We start from the raw sequence: 23777 nt of genomic DNA on the forward strand, positions 1-23777 counted from the left end.
TGTAGGCTAAGAGCAGTTACTATAACCATTGCAGACCTTAGAGTGTGGGGAATCTTGCTGAAATAATGGTTACTTGCATTTATTGTTAATAGTAGTAATAAATCTTTTGTAGCAATATTTGAAAATAGACATGCAATAATTTAAATGTGTACTAAATATTGCAGAACAGGGTGAAGACTGTTTTGTAGGATTAATGCTTATTTCTTCAGAAGATGTGAGAAATACAAATGCCATCATGCATGCTTTTCACCTCACTGTACAGCTCTCTTACAGTGACATTAATAAAGTACACCTGTGACTGTGCTTTTTCTGTGTACCTTCCAACCATAATTGTTTGAGGGAGAAAAAGTAAGAGACATATCCTCCTCTGTTCTAACCAGCTATACTGTTTGGAGCAGTGGAGATGATGGTTGTGTTTCTTTTTCTTTTCTGAAAGAAAAAAAAAACAACACAGTGGAGGGTATGTGATGTGATTTTTGCCTGCTAAGAGGCAGACTGAACACATCTCAGGGAATGTTATGGGCTGGTAACAAGATGGGATATGGAAGCATGAATTCAAAACATTAACAAAACACAGTATGTTCTCCCAGCAGAGAGGCTACAGATTTCTATAATTCAAGGTGGTTTACAGCTGCCCTCCTTTTCAGAGTGTGATTTTCTCACTGCCAAACCACTGTGCTATTAGGAAGAACAACACCACCAAGTCAGCTTTTTATTCTTTCACATGGTTCCTGCATGCAGGCTTTACTGAGGACTACAAGCTGAGCATCAACCTACATGTTCATTCTTCACTTTTAAGAGGTTCACTGTTAACCCCACACTGCAGGGTTAAATATACTATTTATTTGCCTCCATACCCCACTCAGGCATGCAGATTCAACCTGAGTAACAAATATAATAAAAAACCTTCACAGTGACTGCACTGCAGAGCCACTTGCTGTTTTATCCGACTTATTTTTTGAGAACTCTGTAAGTAGCATTATGTTTTTTTTTTTTCTTTTTTTTTTTTTTTTTTAAATTAATGGACATTACTATACTTGCATACGTTGGAATAATGCCAAAGAGATAAAACTACCTCTATGTTGAGCTAGTAAATTACTGGGCAACTTTTTGAGCCAACCATTCATTGCCAGAATATAACATTTTTCAAGACTGAAGCTGTGCTTACTTCAGCTGAATTCAATGAGTACATATTGGAAACTGGCTTTTATTTTGATGATGAAAATTATAGCCTGTAATTAGGATAATGCATATACTTGTGAAGATTGTGTAAGTAGCCATTAAGATACTTCTGCATCTAGCAAGTCTGTTACAAGCATGTTTTAGCAACATGTGCAAATATGCCTGTATCGTTAATCTGCATACATAAATAAAGCTGAATAATTTTGTTTGCAGTTATCTTAAATCTTTGTCTCAGTGATTGATTGTGTCTAAAACTTAAAAATTGCTGGACTGTTCTTTTAGGCACTGCAGGTTATTTTCTGCCTGTCCAATCTCAGATCAGTGATTTTCCATTCATGCCACACGCAAGTGTATAATCTTACAAAAATGGCAGAAAGAAGGAAATGCCTCCCAAAGGAAAAGCCTGAGGGCCATGGTGATTTCCCATGTTTAATTTGGCTGTCACCATCACTCTTTCTTCCCTCCCTCAACTGCTGCAGCATCTCTGGCTGATTATATATCACTTCTTAAATCAATACATCAGATCCAATCTTTTAACTAAACTGAACATTTTGGATATGGTGGTGCATTTTTTTCAAGGTTCTGTTCTGGATAATTCTGCAACACAGTTACTTTACAACCCAGAGCTTTCATTTCTTCAAATGCATAATTGTTTGAGTACTTGCAGCTCTCAATCACAGAATCACATAACTGTAGGGGTTGGAAGGGACCTCCAGAGATCCTCAAGTCCTGCAAAGCAGGCTCCCTATAGCAGGCTGTTCAGGTAGGCATCCAGGCAAGTCTGTCCAGGGAAGAGAATTCGAAACCTCCCTGCACAACCTGTTCCAGTGCTCTGACACCCTCACTGTGAAGAAGTTCCTTTGCATATTTGTGTGGAACTTCGTATGCTCAAGTTTAAGGCTGTTTCTCATTGTCCTGTCCCCACAGACCGTTAAATAGAGGTTAGCCATGTCCCTTTGACTCCCACACTTAAGATATTTATAAACATCAATAAGATCCCCTCTGAGTCTTCTTTTCTCAAGGCTGAACAGCCCCAGCTCACCCAGGCTTTCCTGATAGGATGCTCCAGACCCATTATCATCTTTATGGCCCTCTGCTGGACTCTTCCCAGGAGATCCCTGTCTTTTTTGTACCAGGGAGCCCAAAACTGGACACAGTATTCCAGTTGAGGCCTGACCAGGGCAGAGTAGAGGAGGAGGTTCGCCTCACTGGACTTGATGGCCATGCTCCTTTTAATGCACACCAGGATCCCACTGGCCTTCCTGCCCACTAGGGCACACTGCTGGCTCACAGCCAACCTGCTGTCCACCAGGACTCTTAGGTCCCTCTCTGCAAGCTCCTTTCCACCAGGTCATGCCCCAACCTGTACTGATACTTGTGGTTGTTCCTTCCCAGATGCAAAACTCTACACTTGCTTTTGTTAAACCTCATCTGTTTTCTTGCTGCCCAGCTCTCCATCTGTCCAGGTCTTGCTGAATGGCAGCACAGTCTTCTTCACAGTCAGATATTCCTCCCAGCTTTGTATCATCAGCGTACTTGCTGAGGGTGAACATAATTTCCTCATCGGAAAAGTGAAGATAATGAACAAGACCGGACACAGCACCGACCTCTGAGGAATACCACTAGTCACAGGTCTTCAACCAGACTCTGCACTACTAATCACCATCCTATGAGCTCGGCCAGTCAGCAAGTTCTCAACCCACCTCACCATCTTCATCTATCCCACACTTCCTCAGCTTTGTTATAAGGATGTCGTGGGACACAGTATCAAAAGCCTTGCTGAAGTCAAGGTAGAAGACAACAACTGCTCTTCCCCAGTCTACCCAGCTGATATGAAGTCTGCGTCTTGTATAAAATTTTAAGCTCTGAAATGAAAGGGAGGACCCATGAGCTCTCAGCAAGGAGACCAAATATTTTTACAGAGACTGTGTTAATGAACCTCATTATGATGTAGATCAAACACAATTTAACGGCTTTTTGTCACGTCTGAGTAAAATTCTTCCAATGCATTTTGCCTATGGATTTAATCAATGAAGGATTTAGAAGCTTTCAAACCTTCTTACTGATCATTTTATATCATACTATCAATATTTCAACTATTGCGAGTCACTTGAATGCTAAGATGTGTAAGATTTGAAAAAGCTGCTTATCCTAGTACTTTGGTTTGTTTATATGAATTAACTTTTTCTTTAATTTATATAAGTTAACTTTTTTCCCCTACTCTGTCCGCATTTTAATCCAGACATAATTCTTTCACTGCGATGGATGCATCTATTCTCACTGTATGCACCTGTGTCCTTTGAAAGAGTAGTTTAGTTTAGTTTTGATTTGTATGGGAACTGCTGAGTCACGGCCTGAACCTCTGATTAATCACCTGAGGTGAGCCTTGAGTCAGCCAGAGGAGCACAGCTGAAGGCAATTCACCTGTGCTGCCGGAAGGGGTGGAGCCAGGCTCCACCCCTCCTGGACCTATTTAAGAGCTGGCTACCAGAGGGGAAGGATCTCTTCTGGAGATCCCCTCTTTTGGTATCTTCTGGTGAGCTCAACCCAAGGGTAAGCTCTTCCGTTTATTCTCTTTTGTGATCGTTGTCTGCTTTGCTTTACTCTCTTGATTATATTGCAATTATAACATCTTGGTTATACAAATTATAACATCTTGGTTATACATTATAACATCTTGGTTATACATGATTATATGGAAGAATAAAAATGTACAAATATTTAAATGAAGAAGTGATATTGAGCTACTGCTAAAATAGACAAATGAATGTGACGAACTGGTATTTTTTAAACTATTCATGCAAGTACTTATTTAACAGTAGTCATAATGGTGGTTAATAGTCTTTCCAGGACATTATTATTTTCATATATATCACATATATGAAAGCTTATTTTTTCATTCATTCTTTTGCATTTTTCAATAGTTTATATTCACCTTTCAAATGCAAGGTTTTGTACTACAGCCACTGCAACAAGCTAACAGGCCACAAGTGTCTGGAAGGAATGAATCTCAAATATGCTGCATGACTAGAACTTTCATTAACTTTTTCATTGAAGAATCTCAAATTTTACATTTTGTCCAACTTTACTTACTACTCAGACTTCTAGATGGGAAAGGAAACTGTTCTCTTCTTCCCTGTACAATGGTCTTGGAATTGATCCCTAGCTCTCTTAAACTGATCACCCTTTTAACCAATATCTTCTGGTCTTTGATACACTTAGTGGGAAATGTAAGAGGCTTTGATAACACATTTTGTATGTTAGACTCCCCTAGTTTATCTTAACAAGTAAACTTTTCTAGGATAAATGTGTGATGAATGAAGTGACCTAAAGATCCACAGAAACCAGTTTGTGAGGCTGATAGAAGTTTGTTTTTTCAGAATGGTAGAAAGTTAGTATGGCAATACAAATTAGGAAAGTTAAGAAATGGTGATGACATCAGCTTTACATATATAAAGTTCTACATTCCCAAGGGCAGCCAAATATAGTCAGTTTGCAAGCTTCATGTCACATCAGCCAGACAGATTGGTTAGCAGTGCAGTGCCTTGCCTGGGCTTGAGAGATGAATTTAACATGATAGATGGCCATCTATTGCACTCATGCATTTCCCGCAGCATCTGACAACAGGCTTGGCCTTCCTCACTGAATGCACAACAGCACATGACTGAGAAAGGAAACTCCCTTAGCCAATAGTCCCACTTCTTTCTGATTTTCAGTTTTTGGGAGTAGTTTCTATGTGGCATTTGTCAGACCTTGTTTCCACAAGTGCACAACTACTTTCCTGATCTCCTGGAGCTCAGGGTGTCAGGGTTGGTTCTGAAGTTGCCGTGAGCAAGTCTTCTTAAGAAATGGAGATTATGAGCTGATGTATACAATCACCTGAACAGTTTTCCATGCAGAAAATATAATTGTGCCCAGTGGCATCATTGTAAATTAGTAATTAAAAAGCCTCTTAATTAAAAATCATCAGCAGGTATATGGGTATCCCACAGGGAATTATCCCGATCTGTTATTTATCAGCCTGCTTTTGTTAATCTATTTCTATGACTATGTGGGGGAAAGCAGAACAAAGTGTGATCATCATCACTCCCTTAGCAAAGGCAGTTCCTTTTTTCACTCCTGTGCTGGTTGTGTGAGGTAAAGCAAAGCTTGTTTCATGTCAGAGTCTGTGTGAGATGTTTCAGATACTGGTTTCTGGTAACTTGCACCAGATAAAAGTGAGTCTAATTCAAGTGTCTAATTCAGTATCTTCGTTGTTTTTTCTACTCTTGTTTTGTATTGTTTTGCTTTGCTTTTTGAAGTCAGATATTTCCAGGTTTGTGGTATTTGTCTGTTTATTTTTCATCTTTGTGTCTCTTCCCTTTACCTTTTCACTGCATTCTGAAAAAAAAGATGATAACAGCCACTACAACATGGAGGAAAATAAACAAAATTGGTTTGTCCTATTTACAAGGAAAAAACTTTGCACAGTACTGCAACATAGTTGTCAGTTAACTCTGAAGAAATAAACATATATTAGTTTTATTGTTGTATAGATCCCTTTGCTAGAAGTGTAATCTTACAGATTAGTTCTTTAATCTCTTGTATTAAATTCTGCTATAAATATAGATACATATATATGTATTTTGTAGTTTGTTACTTTTTGTAATAGTTCAGCACTAATTAAAAGTCAGTGATATTTATAGACTGCTCTGAGTCAGAAGCAGGACTAGGCAAATAAGGAATTAACATTCAGGCAATAAAACTTGTAGCCAAAATGAATGGTTTTGATATGAAATGAGATGATTAATGCAGATGACTGCGTGGGCAATTTAAAGCTTTAGTGAAAATTCTTCTTTTTTTTTTTTTTAACTTTGAAATTTAATTAATCCTAGCACATTGCACAGCAAGTTCAATCACATGCAGTATTTATAATTATTCTGATTCTCAGGATTTCCATGGAAGTGCATTTCAAATTGCAAAGTCACAGTAATTTCTGGCATGACAGGGTCAATTCAGAGCTGGGTGAAGAGTGCACTGAATTTAGCATCTAAATTTGAGAAGAGCAAAATCCAGAGAAATCTCTGCAGTTGCAAGGGAAGACAACCAGGAATTAGGGGTATTAGGATAGCTTAGCTTAACTGTATGTTTTATCTGAGGCTTGTCTGTTAGAATTTTCTTCCTAATGCCAGAAGGAGTGATTGGCTCAAAGGAAAAGATAGCATGAAAATCATACGTTCAGTTATAGCACCTAGAGAATCTGTCAACAGCCTCACATCAACATGTGGGATTACCTGAGTTTTTGATAAAACTGTTCTACATGTTGATATTGGTAACAACTATCTTTTAAAAATGCTGTGTATATAGGAAGAAAAATATCAAATATTGTCTTGTTCTTACAGCCCTGTGTTGCTAAATTTAAATACTGATTAATTATTTATGCTGTGAGTACCAGGGAAGTACTGCATTGGTCTTTTTATCTGTAATGCATTATTGATTTATCTAGTAAGCAAGAGTAGTATAAAGTAGCAGTGTGCACTGCTGTTTGCTGCAATGATCACTATCAGTACTGAGTCTGAAAATGATTCTAATGACGAAAATTGAATAACTTTGACCTACTTTTTGTTCTGAGAAAATTGTTACAGAATAAATTAAATTATGTTGACATCAGGTAATAGTTTGTAATTTTTACAATAATTCGTTATTGATATGACAACATTCATAAAAGTGACAAAGACGAGCTAATGCAAAGGTGTTGGATTACCGTGTTCTCAGTTTTGCTCCCTTATCAGAAAATACAGCTGTGAAGAAAATTCTCTGTTCACTGAATGATCTGTTACCTGTCACAACATCTATAATTACTAAGCTTCTATGTATTTATTAGTTTATCTAATTTAGATCTGAGAAAATGCAAGAATATTTATTCTTCTAGTCATTGCATTGTTTTAATTAAAATAATATATGAGTACATAGGAAACTCATCTGTAAAGATGTAGCGTATATATAATATACGCTATTATATCTATATAATATACGATATTATATAGATAAGATATAGCGTATATATAATATATATATATATACACACACATAGAAATCAGCACACTTGTTTCTGCAAATTTTTGGTATGCAGTAAAGTAACAGTCCCTGGAATTGTATGGAGAGATAATAGCAAACAGAATCTTTAACCAATGTCAACAACACAGAGGTGTACAAATGTAAACTAATAGACAACATAAACGTTCAGAGCTAAATCATAGTGCTTGCATTTACTACATAAAAAAAATAAAAATCTTCATAAGTCTAATTAGAGGGAATAAGGAAACGAAATGCCATTTGTACCTTCTGGAAAGAAACTGATCTTTACGCTGCAAACATTTCAGGTTGCAAAGATCACACACAAGATGCATGAAATAACTAAACTGTGTACATGTGAGGCCCATAAATTTAATATAAACATGCCAGAGGAAACCAACAAATAATAGCTGAATAACATTTCTGCAAATGATTGATATGGAACATTTGATTTGCACAAGAGTGGTATTTCTGATATAGCACTAGAAAATCTATGGCAAAAACCTTCCATCTATGGCGTTTCACTCTGTAATCCCTCCCAGAGCTGACACAGTCTGGAATAGATCTGATGTAGAAATACACAAAAATTGTATTCCTGGACAAACTGATTTTTTTTTTTTTTTTTTTTTTGTCGGTGGAGACTACAGATTTGTCATCACTTATTCTTTCCTCCCAGCTAACAAAATTGTCTTCCTGCCTTAGCCTTGAACTTTGTAAGCACACCATTGGGTGACAAGTTAGGGTACCTGTGCTTTGAGACCACTTTTATTTTATTCTCAGCATGATGGAATGGAATGGAATGGAATGGAATAACCCAACTGCCTGACCTCTTCAGGGTGAACCAAAAGTTACTGCATGTTGTTGTGTGCATTTTACAAATGCCTCTTGAACACTGACAAACATGAAATATCATCCACATCTTGTGGAACACTGTTTCAGTGTTTGACCAAAATTTTAAATCAGATTAGACCTACAATTTTCAATCATCAAATTTTGTCTTCTGTTACATTTTTTCTGCCTTCTGAGTATGCCATGAGACCCATTCACTTGCAGTCAGTTGCCTTCATATGTTTTGAGGTTTCTTAGAGTGTTATTGACTAACTGTTTTCAATGTAGGATTCTGGCAAACTTGGAGTTGATTCTTTTGAAAATGAAAAAAGATGGAATCAATGTCACTTTTCTTAGTTTTGTTTTGCTTTGCTTTGTTTGCTTGTTTTAAATTTCCATTTAATGTATTGTATTTTTTCACTGCTACATCTTTGTTCATTATTCACAAAGCTTCTCTTTTTCTTCTCTTTAAAGGTATAGTACTTGGGTACCTAATGGCAGTTTTCCTTTAATTAAATTTCTCTTCAAATTATGATTGTCATAGCATTATAGATCTTTTGCTCTGAGTTTTCTCATTTGCTTATCATGTTGTTGTTTTTTTTTTTTTTCCCTAATATCTTAGAGACTGCAAATAGCTTTGCAAATAGAATTATTGAGATACTTCTTTTTTTTTTTTTCTTTTTTTTTCTATTTCCTATTCGCACTGGTCAACTGAGTGTGATCTTTCTTTTGCTCAGATTTGCTTTCAGTTCCATTTTCCTGACTTTCGTGGTTGAGTTCCTGTATCAAATATTGCAGTTACTCTTTCCAGGTTGAGAACAGGATCATTTTGTCTGTGGACCAAATATGTTTCAGATATGGTTCACTTGATTTCTATTTATTGAAATTTCTGGGTTGGTACCAGACTGAGTTTTTGAAAGCAGTACCTGTCACTTTTTTTCAAGTGTATAAACAGTAAGTGTTTCAGTCCCTTATTCATTTAGATCTTAAGAAAGTACTACCAATTCATAAACATACTCATTGTTATTACACTACTTCCAGCCCTGCTTAGAGAAAAGAACGAATGACTGCTGTGGAGAAATATATTGGAGGTTTAGTACCAGTGAGACAGGGAACAGAACATGAAGACATGATCTATACAGGTGGTTTTAGACTTGTAAAGACAATAGCTCTAAGAAATAGAGATCTTTTACCAGTTCTAAAGTAATTACAGTTTTCTTACGTTTGTCCTCATCTTAATGAAAGTGTTTGCTTTAATTGCTTCCCCTTATGAAAATTTACTTAGATGCTTATTTGGTTGAAGCACATTTTTTACTGGCTGCAATCCTTTTCCATTTTTCTGATCAAAGAAGTTACTGATAGATAATAACTATAGCTGTGAATGATTGTAATCTTTAATCTCTTGGTACACTGCTTATCAGAGCGAAAACAAAGATAAACTTGGCTATTCTTGCTCATGTAATTTATATGTATTTAAGCTCTCCACTATAAGCTGTTGTATTCTGGGCAATAATGTATAGGAAGATCTCTGAAAAAATAAGAATACAGATTAAAGTACAGTATAATTCTTATGAAATAAGCAAAATGAATTATCATACTAAGTAATTTCTTTTAACAGATGCTTACATTGTCCTCTCTAACAATGGAGTCTCAGAATAAAAATATACTTTCAGAAAACTTTAAGCATGGGCAGTTGGCTGCTCTGTTGAAAGACTGCTCCTCATATGAAGAAGAAAGATTTGTATATTTTATACATTTGCACAGTGGGAAAAATCACTGAAGAATGTAGAAGTTCTGCTGTTGGAGGAAGATGCAGGTTTTTGCAACTTGATAGAATAACAATAGAAGGGAATATTTGTCTTAGTATGGGATGCTTCTTTTTAGCTGCCATATGTTTCTTCTCAGCAACTTTCCATCAAATGATGGAGTTTTTTGAGATTACTCCTTACTTCATGGGGAAAATGAAAGATGTATTGTGCGTGTCACTAGTTTCTCTGCATTTTAAAATGAACTTTATTATTTTTAAAATATATTTCTATACTCATACTAGATGTAAAAACAGCTGTGTGTCTTGTGCTATATGAATTTCTTTAGAGGCACTTTCTTTTAGGTGGTGTACCTAAAAGAAAATGAAATGTAGATAGTTTTGTCATCAGTAATAAATGCTGAGAAAGAGAGGAAGAACCTTCCTCAAGATGTCATGTGACATTAAGATCTGTATACATATACATATGTCCATAAAATTACTGTTTTTCTGACTATTGTTTTTAAAGTTAACGGCAAACGAAAAGATAGTTAATTTTTACACATTTACTATAACAAATTACTATTACTGCAATATGCAAAATGTAACATGCAATTTATGAGTAGTGTACAAAATAAATACGGATTCTAAGATTCTACAGTCAATAGGATAATTTACCTTTCAATTTAACATTTAACTGCTATGTTCCAGTGTTTTTGAGGAGGATTTGATGTTTCTATACAGCATGAGAAATGTAACTATCCAGTAAGATTATTATTATATGCATAAACTATTTCAGAGATATAGGTGCAAATATATATCTAAATATTTGACTGGCTTGCTGTGAGTATTTCTTACGTGAGATTGTAGACTAGGAAAGCCAATGTCCTGCAAGTATGTGATATGAAGTAATAAAGAATAAGTAATAAAGAATAAGAGTATAAATCACATATATCAATATATATCAGAACTTTAGTTGACTTTCTGAAATTGATCTGCTGTCAGTGCAGCCATTGAACTATTTTTGCTAATTTAAGTTATATTTGATGCATAAATGCCAGCTTTGCTGTATATAATTTCTAAACTACTTATGAACACTGATCTATGTGAAGTGTGGTAGAGTAGTCCTGCCCACAGGAGATATTATAGTAGCTGAAGTATGTCAAGCCCTTTCAGTAAGCTTTGTGTCTTTAGCACCAGAAAAATGTACGTGTGCTTGTATGTGCTTAGTACCTTAGTATCTGATGAGAAAAAAGAACCTGATGAAGATCTGCTGCCAAACCCCATTAGCCAGGGAGAATACTGTTTCATGTCTATGTCCTTCCTGGACTAAACTATCAGATTAAAGAGAACAAAGATGTTTTATGATTTCAGCAAATTCTGAACTTGGATTCAGAATTCCTTGGATTGGAATGCACCCATCAGATCAGGCTGCCCAGGCCCCATTCCAGCCTGGTTTTGAATACCTCCAGGGATGGGGCATCCACAGCTTCTCTGGGCAGCTGTGCCAGTGATTCACCACCTCACAACTTACCTGTATTCTCATCAATATACCTTGATTAAGAAAGATCATAGTGACAGTAAAAATCTGTCCACCAATAAAAGGTCTTTTGAGAAGACGTTTAACTGCTTTTCTTAATGAATTTGTTGGTCTTGCATGGGTAAAGAAATGCTTCTGTGATCATCAACAGTGGATCCATCATGTGATCCTTAGGGACTGAAGGAGAAGACAGTCTAGAAATACACTCTTCTTGTTTTTTATATCGGCTAAAACAACAGCTGAAAGCAAAAGTGATAGCTGTTTTCCTCTGTCTCAAAGATTCCATTTTGAGTGATGGATATTCATTTGGTCCAGACATCTGAAGCAGGTAGAATTCATTGTATTTTAATTACAAATTTTGTTAGGCTGACTTAATTTAAGTTGAACAGACCAAATAGGAACAGACCAAAAAAAAAAAAAAAATCTGCTCTGTTTGCTGCTTCTGTATACAAAACTCATACATACATACATAAATATATGTGGATTTACATTACTGTTGGAAGCACTGTTTAGAAGTTATTTGAATTATACAGAGAATGAAAAAATGCAAAGGATATAAATCTGGTCCTTGTTTTTAATTATTATTATTATTATTATTATTATTAGCTATTAATATTTTGATACATGGTGAATATTTCATGCTCACTCATATTTCTGAATTACTATGTCTACCTGCTACTCAGAATAGTATTCCATGTGCTTTCTTGACTAAATAGACTGCATGAACCTCTTACAGATTAAATTGAGAATTTTCTGTATGTGGTTTTACAAATCCTTCACAGTAACTTATACTTCAGAATATAAAATTAAGGCTCAGAGACAGCATCAAAAATTGCTTACTCAGTAGAGACCCTGAATTTACAAAAAACTAATGGGTACTAATCATCTTTACACTACTGTTTTCTGTGTACTGCTTGAAATAAAAATAACATAATTATTATTACAAAAAAATGTAAAATGTAAGAAAGGAAAATTAAGAAATTGTAGTCCAACATTTGTATTCCACTGAAATAGCCACTGTGAGTGTATATGCAGGTTTATAGTTGTCATAGATGTGGTAGAAATAACACGATAATCTACTGAAATACATACAGTGTGTTACATCAGCAGTGTGTGTGTTCCATCAAGTGTTTTAAAATGATGCCTCGTAAGGAAGCAGCACTGTGTGTACACTGTGTACACATGTGCAGGTACATTTTGGGATGCGTGAGACCCTTCAGAGGTTAGCACTTCAAATGTAATATATGGAATTCCAAGAATTGGAATACCAGTGAGAAACCTTTATGTTAATACTCAGCTTACAAAGACCAAAGATTCATTTTTTCCATTTTCCTTTCCTTCTACCTACTTTCTGCAGGGCAGAAGTGATTCTTCGGAGTCCAGAATTTTACACAATAGCAACTGAAGCCAAATAGAGCAGCTGGGGAATTTGTCAGTTCTTATGGCTGACTGAAAAGAGACACAGGACAAGGCATCCCTATTCTTTCAGCTGCTTCCAGCTACTTTACATTTAAATTCTTCTTACAAGATGGTAGCAATCATTAGACAGATAAAACACTATCTGGGAAGCTCAGTAAAAAAGTAGGTAGGATTAAAAACCTGTATCTAACAAAATACATATCTGGTTGGATCTGCCCAAATTTGAGGAACCACTTCTGACACTCTGGTCAATGTGTTGTGCTTTCTCTTCCACTGTGCCAGAGAAGGTTCATCTCTAGAAATTAAATAATGCGTACATAAGAAAATTGATGGTCGGATGGTTCAGGTTTATATTTTCTGTGGAAAACAATTTTGCTTTGAAAATCACATTAACTTGACCAAAAAAACGACCTCAAAGTAAGAAATCTCCATCTCATTCTAGTGTATTCAGCTAAATGGTAATGTGTCTGCATAAAATTATTTGAAAACAAAACTGTTCCAATGTTTTCCTGTTTTGTTTTTTGTTTTGTTTTGTTTTTGTTTTTATGTATGTATACAAGATACTGCCTTTTTAAATAAAGTTGCACAGTGAAGCAAGAGGGAGAAAAAGATCAAGCTGGATATCTTCAGTTCTGTAGATCTTGAATGGAAAGTGTCGTTTCATAATCAGCTTCTTTTAGATTTAGCACGTTTTATTCCCAGTGATTAATCCCCTACAGAATTATATTCAGGAAATGTTCAAACAATTTATTTCTACTGGGGAGGTTTAATTTTTGAAGTTTGAATGCTGTTTATTATTGAGGAAATGGTAGCATTCTTTCTCCAATGCACTCTTATTTGACTGTATTTTGTTTTAGCTAGAGGCACCTTATTTAGTAATTAAATTAAGCTTCAGTCTACTAGCTGACACAGACACAATAGGACACAAATGTACTTAGTTCTCCCTAGGTATATTTGCAAAGCTATATGCATACAATTTCTACCCACTGAAAAAGGATAAATTAATCTCTGTGCCACTGAATTGGTAAACGTAGGAGACTGCTGAAAGCAAATCGTTCAAATACATAAAACTATTTTGGTGTGGTCAATTGTGGTCAGTTATGTAGCTCACAAAACAACATTTTGTTTTCTTCTTTTTTTTTTCTTTTTTTTTCTTTTTCTTTTGTGTGTATTGCAGGTAGCATAGTGTACCTTGGGATGATGGTGGGGGCATTCTTCTGGGGAGGCTTGGCAGACAAGGTGGGAAGGAGACAGTCACTCCTGATATGCATGTCTATCAATGGATTCTTTGCCTTCCTTTCATCATTTGTCCAGGGCTATGGCTTCTTCCTCTTCTGTCGTTTGTTTTCTGGATTTGGGTAAGCTCCTCTGTTTTTTTTCACTTTTACAATTGTTTGTGTTAATAGAACTTTCCTGTTTACAAAACTTCATTATTTAATGCAGGAACACAGTCTGTGTCAGGAGCAAGAGAATTAATCAGTGTGGCTATTACAATTCTAAATAAACCCGAAGGGATAGGATAATGATTTCAGAGGAAAGACATAATGTGAAAAAAGTAAAATTTTCTGTTCTTATTTTGCAACAGACTATTTTGTGAACTTGATGAACTTGCTTAAATGCTTTGTGTACCAAATTCTCTATGTACTGCCTGTTCAGTATGCTATATAATGCACTTCTCACAAATGTACTTCAGATTTCAGTAGTATCTGCAATGCATCTAAAGTCCTTGTGTGCATAATGTTTTTTATAACACCATTGCAGTCTGTGAAATTAATATGGAGATCCTGGAGCATGCTAAACTTTATTGTTCTTTCCAGAAGAAAAAAAAAAAGTTTGTGGGTCTGCATTTCCTTTACTTTTAATTTAAATAATTTCTCAATTTTTGAAAATTCTTCAGACAGTGCTCACTGTCCATTAACTGTATAATTTTAAACTTACACAAGCTGAGATTGAGATCCCAAAGTATGTTAGTATAGGGTTTCCACCATAATTGTACCTCCATTGCACTCTGAATAAAAAATCCATTCTTTCAAAAATGTTAGAAAAGTAAAACAAAATCCCCTTCTGCTTTCCTACATTTTCCTTCTCATAGATCACTGAGAAAGATGAGAAAGATTCACGGCACTTCCCATTTTCTATTTTCTTTGAAGAAAATGTTTATATCCAAAAGAACCCTCTTCCTCTCCTTCAGTTCTATTTTATCCTAGATGTCAGCCACCATAAATACCGTGAGATTTCTTGAATCTGTCCTTCACATCTTCAAGATGAAAGAGGTTCCTTTTCGTTCTATGAGAAAATAGTTTTTCCATCAGTTTCCATTTTTGGATCTCATCTTATTCAGAATGTTCATCTGCTCACTTACTTTCAGAACGAAACTTACTTTTCACTTACCAGAGCTACTCAAGCTTCTATTTGCATCACATCTAGCTTTCATAGAATCATCATAATAAAATCTTGACAAAATAATAGAATGGCTTGGGTTGGAAGGGACCTCAAGGATTATCAAATTCCAATACTTATGCCACAAACAGGGTTACTGGCAGCTAGATCAAATACTAGATCAAACTGCCCAGGGTCCCATCTCTCACCTTAAACATCTCCAAGGATGGAGCATCCAGAGTCTCTCTGGGCGCCTGTGCCAGTGCCTCACCACTCTCTCAGGGAAAAAACTTCTCCTTAACATCTAATCTAAATCTCCCTTCCTTTAGTTTAAAGTCATTCCCCCTTGTCCTACCACTATCTACCCTAATAAAAATTTGATTTCCCTCATGTTTATCAGTTCTCTTTAATATTGGAAGGCCACAATGAGGTCACCCTGCAGCCTTCTCACTTCCAGGCTGAACAGGCCTAGTTCCTTCAGACTGAGAGGGACTCCTCCTGAGAGGTGCTCCAGTCCTTGGATCATCCTCAAGGCCCACCTTGGGACCTTCTCCAACAGCTCCACTTCCCTCCTGTGCTGGGGGCTCTCAACTGGTATGCAGTACTCCAGATGGGGCCTCACAAGGACAGAGTAGAGGGGGACAATCACCTTCCTCTCCCTGCTGGCCACTCCTCTTTGAATGCAGCCCAAGATAACATTGGCCTTCCAAGCTACTAGTGCACACTGCTTCCTTTTGTTGAGTTGTTCATCTGCCAGGACTCCTAAGTCCTTCTCAGCAGAGCTACTGTCAAGTTCTTCTCTCAGTTAGTGTATGTATATAGGATTACGCCAACCCAACCTAAGTACAAAACATTGTACATTGCTTTCTTGAACCACGTTATGTTTCCCTCTATTTTTTTTTTTTTTTTAATTCACCTTTGGATATGATCTTACATTGAGAGGAGCTGTAATAGCAACAGACACATCACATGTCAAGCACCACACGTTATGGGAGAAGCTGGAATGTTCCCGCTGCAGGGATAAAAAAGTAAAATCTTTCCACTATAGACAAAAGGGCATAAATACACTCACTGCTAGAGCACACATCTTGCAGTTCTTTGTTTCCAGATACTTGGCATCAATCACTGCATAAGAACACAAGATCTTTTCTGTATCACTCACTGAAGAATTTCCAGGTGTTTTTGCCAGCTTTTATGCCATATCTTCTTGTAGCACAGTATGAATTTACTTATAGTGTCTGAATGAAATCTTGAGAGTTTATTACATTCTTCACTACAATCCACATCTTGCTTGCATGGGAAGAAAGCTTCTCAGTTGAACAGGAATATGAATTCAACTTTAATTCTCTTAGTAACCTCTTCTCATTTCCAGAGGTCCTGCCTTTGGAACGTAGATGTCAATTCCCCTTTCCTAATGAAGGACATATATATCACTATTCTCAACAGAAAGGGCTTTGTTCCAGCCATGTATTAAATAACCCAACTATGAAATATGGATAACTTATGTTTTAGAAGCAAAAGAATATTGCTTCACAGACTGGGCAAAAAGCTTTATGAAGGGTCAGAGAGTTACCTGGGAAATTTCTGATAATTAAAAGTCAATGAAATATTAAGAAGTACTGATGAGTTATAAAATTTATTAGGTACATCAAGTTTAAACTGTTATCTTCTAGAAAATAAAATAAAAAAAAAACATGAGGAATTATGATCAATAATAACAGTATCTGATAGAAGATTTTATTTGTGGAAAACACTGAGAAACTGACTTTTCTCAGATTCTCTTGCAGTTGATACATTTATAAAAGTGAACTGTTGAGGGGAAAAAAACAAAACGATACCTTTCTGACCATGTTTTTGCATCTTGAAGATCTTGCATTGCCAAAAACTGAATGGCGTGGAATAAAAACAGTATAAATTATACTGAGTACTGCTGGGTAAAAAGCAATGAAGGATATGAAAGTCTGAAAAGTGAACTCAAGCTAATGAAAAGAATGAAGTGCTGAATAGCCTACAAAATCATTTCCTTCTACAAAAAATATTTTTTATATATATATATATATATATAAAATAACTGTGATCCCTTCATTGATTAATCCAAAATCCATACTCAAAAGGAAATTGAATCCCAAAGACAGATAAAGCTCTAGGAGTGCTTTAGACATGATTTCCTACTAAAAAGGTTTCTCCAGTAGCAGAACGTGACTTATAATATCGCTGCTAACTTGAATGGAGGAGGATTTCTTGCCTATTCAACTCTGCCACTAGGAAACATTAATCTCAGTCGGAGAATTTTATCTAACCTCTGTTATAGAAAGTTGGATTTTTTTCGTCTAGTTTCTAGCTTAGTGCTTTTGATACTTTTGGATAATTTTAGACGCAGTTTTTCTAATTCCAACACCTCAGTTCAAAATAAAGTTCTTAAAAATGCTCTATTTTTTTAAATTGGCCCATGCTAGGGTTGCCTGGAAGTAAACAAAGATGATAGAATTTGGGAAAATGTATCATGCTTATCCACACAAATATTGCTTCTAAAAGTAATCAAAGTTTTCATGGAGTGTAAAGGTAACTGAAATAAATATGTATTCTGAGACTGACTACAGTTTAGAAATTATTCAGGCAACCCTAAATTGATTCTGTTTCATAAAGGAAATATGAGAAGTTAAACAAATGTGTCTTAATTTACAGACTAAACATTATGTCCAGACTACAGAGATTTCTTTTAAATTGTCAAAACCACAAGTTTCACTGAATCTCTCCTGAAGATCCACAGAAATATTAGGAAACATGGCTTAGATATGGTCAACTTATGCAACTAAAAATCCATCCCTGCCTGAGTATGAGAGTTTTTCTCACTCTGAACTATTAGGTAGTATTTATTTTCCAAAAAATGTTAGACACCCTTTCAGACTTCTTTTTTAGCTACTCCTCAGAAAACATCTCTGCAAAGCTACCTGCAGTACTCTTTCCACATTATCAGCATCTAGCACAAAGTACTGGTGTCATGGTAATAATATTGAACTCACTGTTTAGAACAGATCGCAATCAAATCCTTCACACCTTTGTGGAGGACAATGGTTACAAAAAATACAGAACTGTGGGATGAGGCTTATTTTAAATAACATGTTGGAGATGACTGGCCATGTAAATCCAGCCAAATGGCTATTTACCGCTATTTTTGTTCATTACATACAGAGGCAAGAAATTCTAATACTTTTCTATATTCCCATATTTTGAATGACGAGGACAGGAAGGACAGGTCTATACACACAAGATCTTCAAAAAATTTCTAGTAGATTTACGGGCCATGTGAACACCACGCAGTTGCACAGCACAACTACACAAGCTGTTGCCTTCAAGATCCTCAGATCTCAACGAACAGGCTCCTTCTGTGTGTCATCAGTATTCATTATTATGTTGTAGCTATCTTTTTTATCTTCATGCTCATTTGCTCTATTTCTTTCTGACATGTCTTCTACCCTGTTACAATCCTTCTGCCTCTAATTTCTCTATAATCTCCAGCTGCCTCCCACCCATGGCTATCAGAAGGTGTACTCTGAAAGCTAATGAACAGTTCTGCAGTTTACTGGCATCAGAGCTGATAGTGTATGCCAAAAGAGCTGATATGTTTCTCAGACAAGCCAAGAAAGAAGTTGGCCAGGTCTGAGCTTTTCAAATAGATTTGGTTCCAAGCCTTTCTTCTTCAGACGTGGGTAAAGGTTGAATAATGTAAACCTGACCGAGCATGTAGAAAAGTGGCTTGTTGTGTGAGGAGAAGATTGTGATGGGAAAGGAAATTTATACGAAAGGAAGAGAAATGCTGGAAAACTGACACACATAAGCAAGGTAGAGAGCCTATACAACATATAATCCTAAAGAGAAAGCAGAAATTTGAAAGGAGGAATGAAAAAGAGAGAGAATCAGGTTTGTGAAAGATCAAGACTTCATAAACTCATAGAAAATCCCAGGTTGGAAGAGTCTTTGAAAAGAAGGGTCTTTGAATGATCATTACATCCAACCTTTCACAGGGAAAGAGAGACTAGATGATATAACTATGGACAAGTACCCTGTCCAACCACATTTTGAAAGTCTCTGTTGAAAAGAATTCTATCACACCAGTAGGGAAATCGTGCCATTTGTTTCATTGTAAAAAATGTCTTTTTTACATAATGGTAAAACCTTTCCCAGGTTTCCCAGCTTGTACTCATCGCCCCTTGTGTTCTCCAAGTGAAGGGAGTGACTCCTTTCTTTTATTAGCCACTGTTCAATTGTGGAAATACTGTGATAAGGTCATGCCTGGACCTGTTCTTCTCCAGAGTGAAATAACTGCTTCATCCTTTCTTCATAGAGCTGATTCTCCAGGTCTTTGGTCATCTTTATAGCTCTCCTATTGCCACTCTCCAGACAGTCTATGTCTGGGGACCAGAACTTCAGTTGTGGCCTGTGGGATGATCACATCTCTATCTCTGCTAGTAATGCCTCTGTGGATGTGGAAATGACTTTGTGCTTATCAATGCTGGCAGCTTATCTGACATATCTAGCTGATCAGGTACTGCAAGAAAACTCTTTGTAATTATATGATTGTATCTGACATCAAATTTCTCTTAACTCTTTTTACTGATGTTGAAAAAATCGAGTAATTAATTATTTACTTATCAGTTTCCATCAGAACTGACAGTATTTAAGAGATCTGTAAATAATCACGTGAAACTATCTCAGAGACTCTTGCTATTATTAAAGTATGGATCATATGTGTACCTGGAAGACATCTCTAGTATACGTAGTATACTCTGTGAAATGTTCAACAGTCTGTGATCTACATCATGCTGCTGTTTTATAGGGCATTATCCATCAGTTCACAAGGTGAACGAGTTGATCTGGATGCTTGTTCTCACATATTTTACTGATCTAACGGATGTTCTAGGAGGAAAACAACAAAGATGTTTTTAATTGAATTTGTGCAAGTGGGAGTATAAAAATCTATTAAGTGTGAGTGGAGAAATGAAGGTGATAGGCTGCTTCCAAGTATTGGAAGCAGAATAGCAAGTGTGTTTTGATCTCGTGGACTTATTACATCATCAGTAATAAGGTGAAAACTTGCAAAATACCAACATACACAGAAACAGTCTTTGAGCCTGAATCTTCTCCAGATTTGGAAGTGAAGAAGCCAAGATATTTCAGGAGAAGAACACCATCCTGCTTGTGCATTTAGTATTTTGTAAGGGTTTTGTTGTTGTTGTTGTTTTCCTAATTATCTCTATTCCTATGTGCCTATATTGCCTCTATTCAAAGAGGCATTTCAAGCCTCTTTGGCTAATGAATCTGCAAATAAAAAAAGGGTCCCTGAAGCCAGAGGCTCCTGAATGCCTCGCCTAAATGTTGTTTTCATTTATTCTAGCTCTGACACTGAGCAGTTGCCAAAATCTGTTGTGACAAATCACAGCTATGAAGATAGGTTAGCAGACATTTATCACCTTTGTTTGTGACAACAAAAAATGCAAATGTACCTTAGTTTATTATTTATTTCACTAAATTCTGCTCTCCTGTGGTATGTCATTTAAATCCCATTTTGATTGCCTCCTCCTCATGATTTCACAGAAAACCACAAACAGAAAGCATTCAGAAATAACACTATAAAGGCATGGCTTTCAATTTGGATGTTTTTTTCTGATATCAGAAATTGAATTAGTTTCTTATTCATATATTGTCACTTTTCCCTGGATAACTGTTCTTTGAAATGAAAAAACAATTAACTAAGTAAAACATACAAACAAACAAACAAAAAAAGAAAGAACCCCACCCTGGTCAAAATGGATCCTCCTTGGATGCTGAGGAAGGAATACTGTGGGAATGCAATTCAGTGCTATGACTGAGCCCTGAACAGTAAGAGGTTATTAATGTAATCCACTTAAGCCTTGGGAAAAGGAGAGCCCACATGCCCTAGAATAACACTGAGGGCAGGGAGTACCCAGTTACAGCAAAATGAGCCACAGTCCTTTTCTTCACCATGTTGCTTCTACCATTCCTCTTCCCAAGCTTCCAGGATATCCTCCTAGGGCACTCTTCCTTACAAGGGAGGACAATACCCTGCCAAAACAATTTCAGTGTTCTAACCATGAAAATAATATGAGATACTGCCCACCTCTTTGTAGAACTTGCAGAATGTTAGAGCTAACAGGCCCAGCAATGGAACATTAATTGTAAAGGTAAGAATTGATTGGCAGTACTTTGTCAAAAGCTACCCAGAATGAAGTGATAGAATAGCATGTAACTGCTCAATGCAGTATTTCATTGCTGTACCAGAAGGTATCTTAAAGTAGACAGCATTGACATGGAACTGATTTTTATTAGGACTGAAGTTCCATTTCTGTATTCATATGTTCCTTTCTAATATTTGTTTTAATCTGTTGTAAGATCCTTGGTTTTACTCCCAGTTTACCTATCATCAAAATGACAGCATAAATACACATTTATCTTTAAAAGTTGAGTTCAAAAATTGAACAATGCAAGACTTTGCTTCTTGTAAGGATGTGAACTGTTATGTAAGTGTATCTCTTCCAACTTCATAGATATTTACTTCAGCAAGAAATTATAGCTTACACAAGCTTGTGCTGTGTAGTGAAGAGGTAAAAACAGTAAAAGGTTACCTGGAACTTGGTACATATTTAAGTTACACAAGTTTTGCAAAACCACATTGAGATCCTTTTTTTCCCAGCTGACCTTTAGATGCTGTTTATTTTTACTGTATTAAAAACTGTGAATATGATATGAATGCACTGACTTTTCCATTACAGAAATTATGTAGACAGCAAGCACAGGCTTAGCAAATTACATCTTTTTAAATAGGAATGGAATAAAATGTACTAGTAATATAGTTCTCATTTAGTCACTTCCTGGTTGCCTAAATCAGAAGACTGAAGACCTAGAGAAATACCTGTTATCCTCTGGGAAAATTACTAACAATTTCAGTAAAACGGAGCATGTTTTGACGCTCAAAAATAGATGGCCACGATTGCAGCATTTGTGTGAAAGTTAGCACTTTGTGCTGGTTTCTGTTCCAAAGGCCAGCACATTGGCAATCCATTTGAATCACTGAACATACTGAAGTGTATATGCAGTTTTCAAGGAAATCTTTCACAAAAGTTGCATCCAAGGTGGTGAAAGCATATTGTTCTCCAGTACATGGTGCAATTAAAAAAAAAAATACAACCTTGCTAGAAATCTGCTTGTAGTTTAGGTTCTAAATGACACTAACTGTGTCCTAGCTCTCACTATAACTGGCTGTTACTTTCTCCCTTAACACATGGTATGTATCTCCTTCTAGGATTGGTGGAGCTGTGCCAACAGTCTTCTCCTATTTTTCGGAAGTGCTTGCTCGGGAGAAACGAGGAGAACACCTGAGTTGGCTCTGTATGTTTTGGATGATTGGTGGTATCTATGCTTCTGCAATGGCTTGGGCAATCATTCCTCATTATGGTAAGGCAAACATCTCCTTGTAAGTTCTCTCTCTCCTAATTAAATAGTAAAGCTTTTAAAGTATAACTTCAATGTGTCAGTTCTCAAAATAATTATTCTGCCGTTTAAAAAAAAAAATCTGTATTTTGGGGGAAGTGAGGAGAATAGATCATACGCTAAATAACAATACCTTACAGAGTAAAAATTAGCAAATATCCATGCTTAGTCAGATTCTTTAGATTTCTGGAAATTTGGACAAATAGAAAGGTAGTCAGTCGTACCACTGAAACTGGAGAAAACAGCTGATATGGAGACTTGTTTCAGAGAAAATATCTTTTGAAATGTTGAGTGTCAAATTTGTGTTAGATTTTGTACATTGTTTGTTTGGAACACATAGAATCTCAATTACTCTCCCTTAAGAAAGAAGAATTAAGAATGTCTTAACGTTTGTGGCAGTAGTTGTGAATGTAAAGCTGTGCTGAATGTTTTTAGTATAGCTATACAGTGATGTACAAATAAGAGAAATCAAATAGAGTGCACTTACATATCGTCAGGGTAAGTGAGGGGAAATATGACAGAAGTCTTCCTGTAGCTGAAATTATATGAACATGCAGTGTAAACTACTTTGTGAAAGGCCTCTTTACTACTGTGACATAATTAAACATTAAGTGGAGGTAGAGGATCTACTCAGTCTCCTGCTTCTGCCTTTTAGAGGCACTAAATTCCTATAGGTCTTAAGGGCTTTTGGGAATTCTCAGTGGTTTTTAAAAATTAGGCTCTGTAAGCACTTCTTGCTGGCATTCTTCAAGACAAGTAGAGCAACTCTGTGAGCTAGGTAGCATGCAGAGCAGTTTTCTTAAGCCAGGAAATGACATTTATCAAAATTTATTGTGCAGGGGAGGAAAAAATTTAGGAGATTTGCCCAGAGTGATTGGAACATTTACCAGACACTAGAGCCCAGAAATAAATTATAACCATGCAGACCAATCAAATACGTAGACTCTTGCACTAAAATTAATTTTAGACTGTACATGCAGCCAGAATCTCTGTCTTTAACCTTGGCTTTTGGCTTTGGATTGCTGAAATCAGGGAAGAATCTTTGCTGGCAAGACACAGTGCTTATATATATAAAGTTTTCTGGATTTTTTTTTTTTTTTTTTTTTTTTAAATTAGTAAATT

The 23777-nt window shown here is 36.2% G+C and overlaps 1 protein-coding gene across 1 annotated transcript in view; it reads left to right on the top strand.

Annotated features, from left to right (window-relative positions):
• SV2C (synaptic vesicle glycoprotein 2C) overlaps positions 1 to 23777 on the top strand; it is a 64541-nt gene that overhangs the window by 4543 nt on the left and 36221 nt on the right. The window contains exons 2-3 of the mRNA XM_042825817.1: positions 13945 to 14125; positions 22468 to 22619. Coding sequence (XP_042681751.1) covers positions 13945 to 14125; positions 22468 to 22619 — 333 coding nt within the window. The remainder of the gene's footprint in view (positions 1 to 13944; positions 14126 to 22467; positions 22620 to 23777) is intronic.

The sequence above is a fragment of the Centrocercus urophasianus genome, unplaced genomic scaffold (genome assembly GCF_019232065.1).
Source record: "Centrocercus urophasianus isolate 14NV4802_14NV808 unplaced genomic scaffold, USGS_Curo_1.0 seq_25, whole genome shotgun sequence".
Taxonomy (NCBI): domain Eukaryota; kingdom Metazoa; phylum Chordata; class Aves; order Galliformes; family Phasianidae; genus Centrocercus; species Centrocercus urophasianus.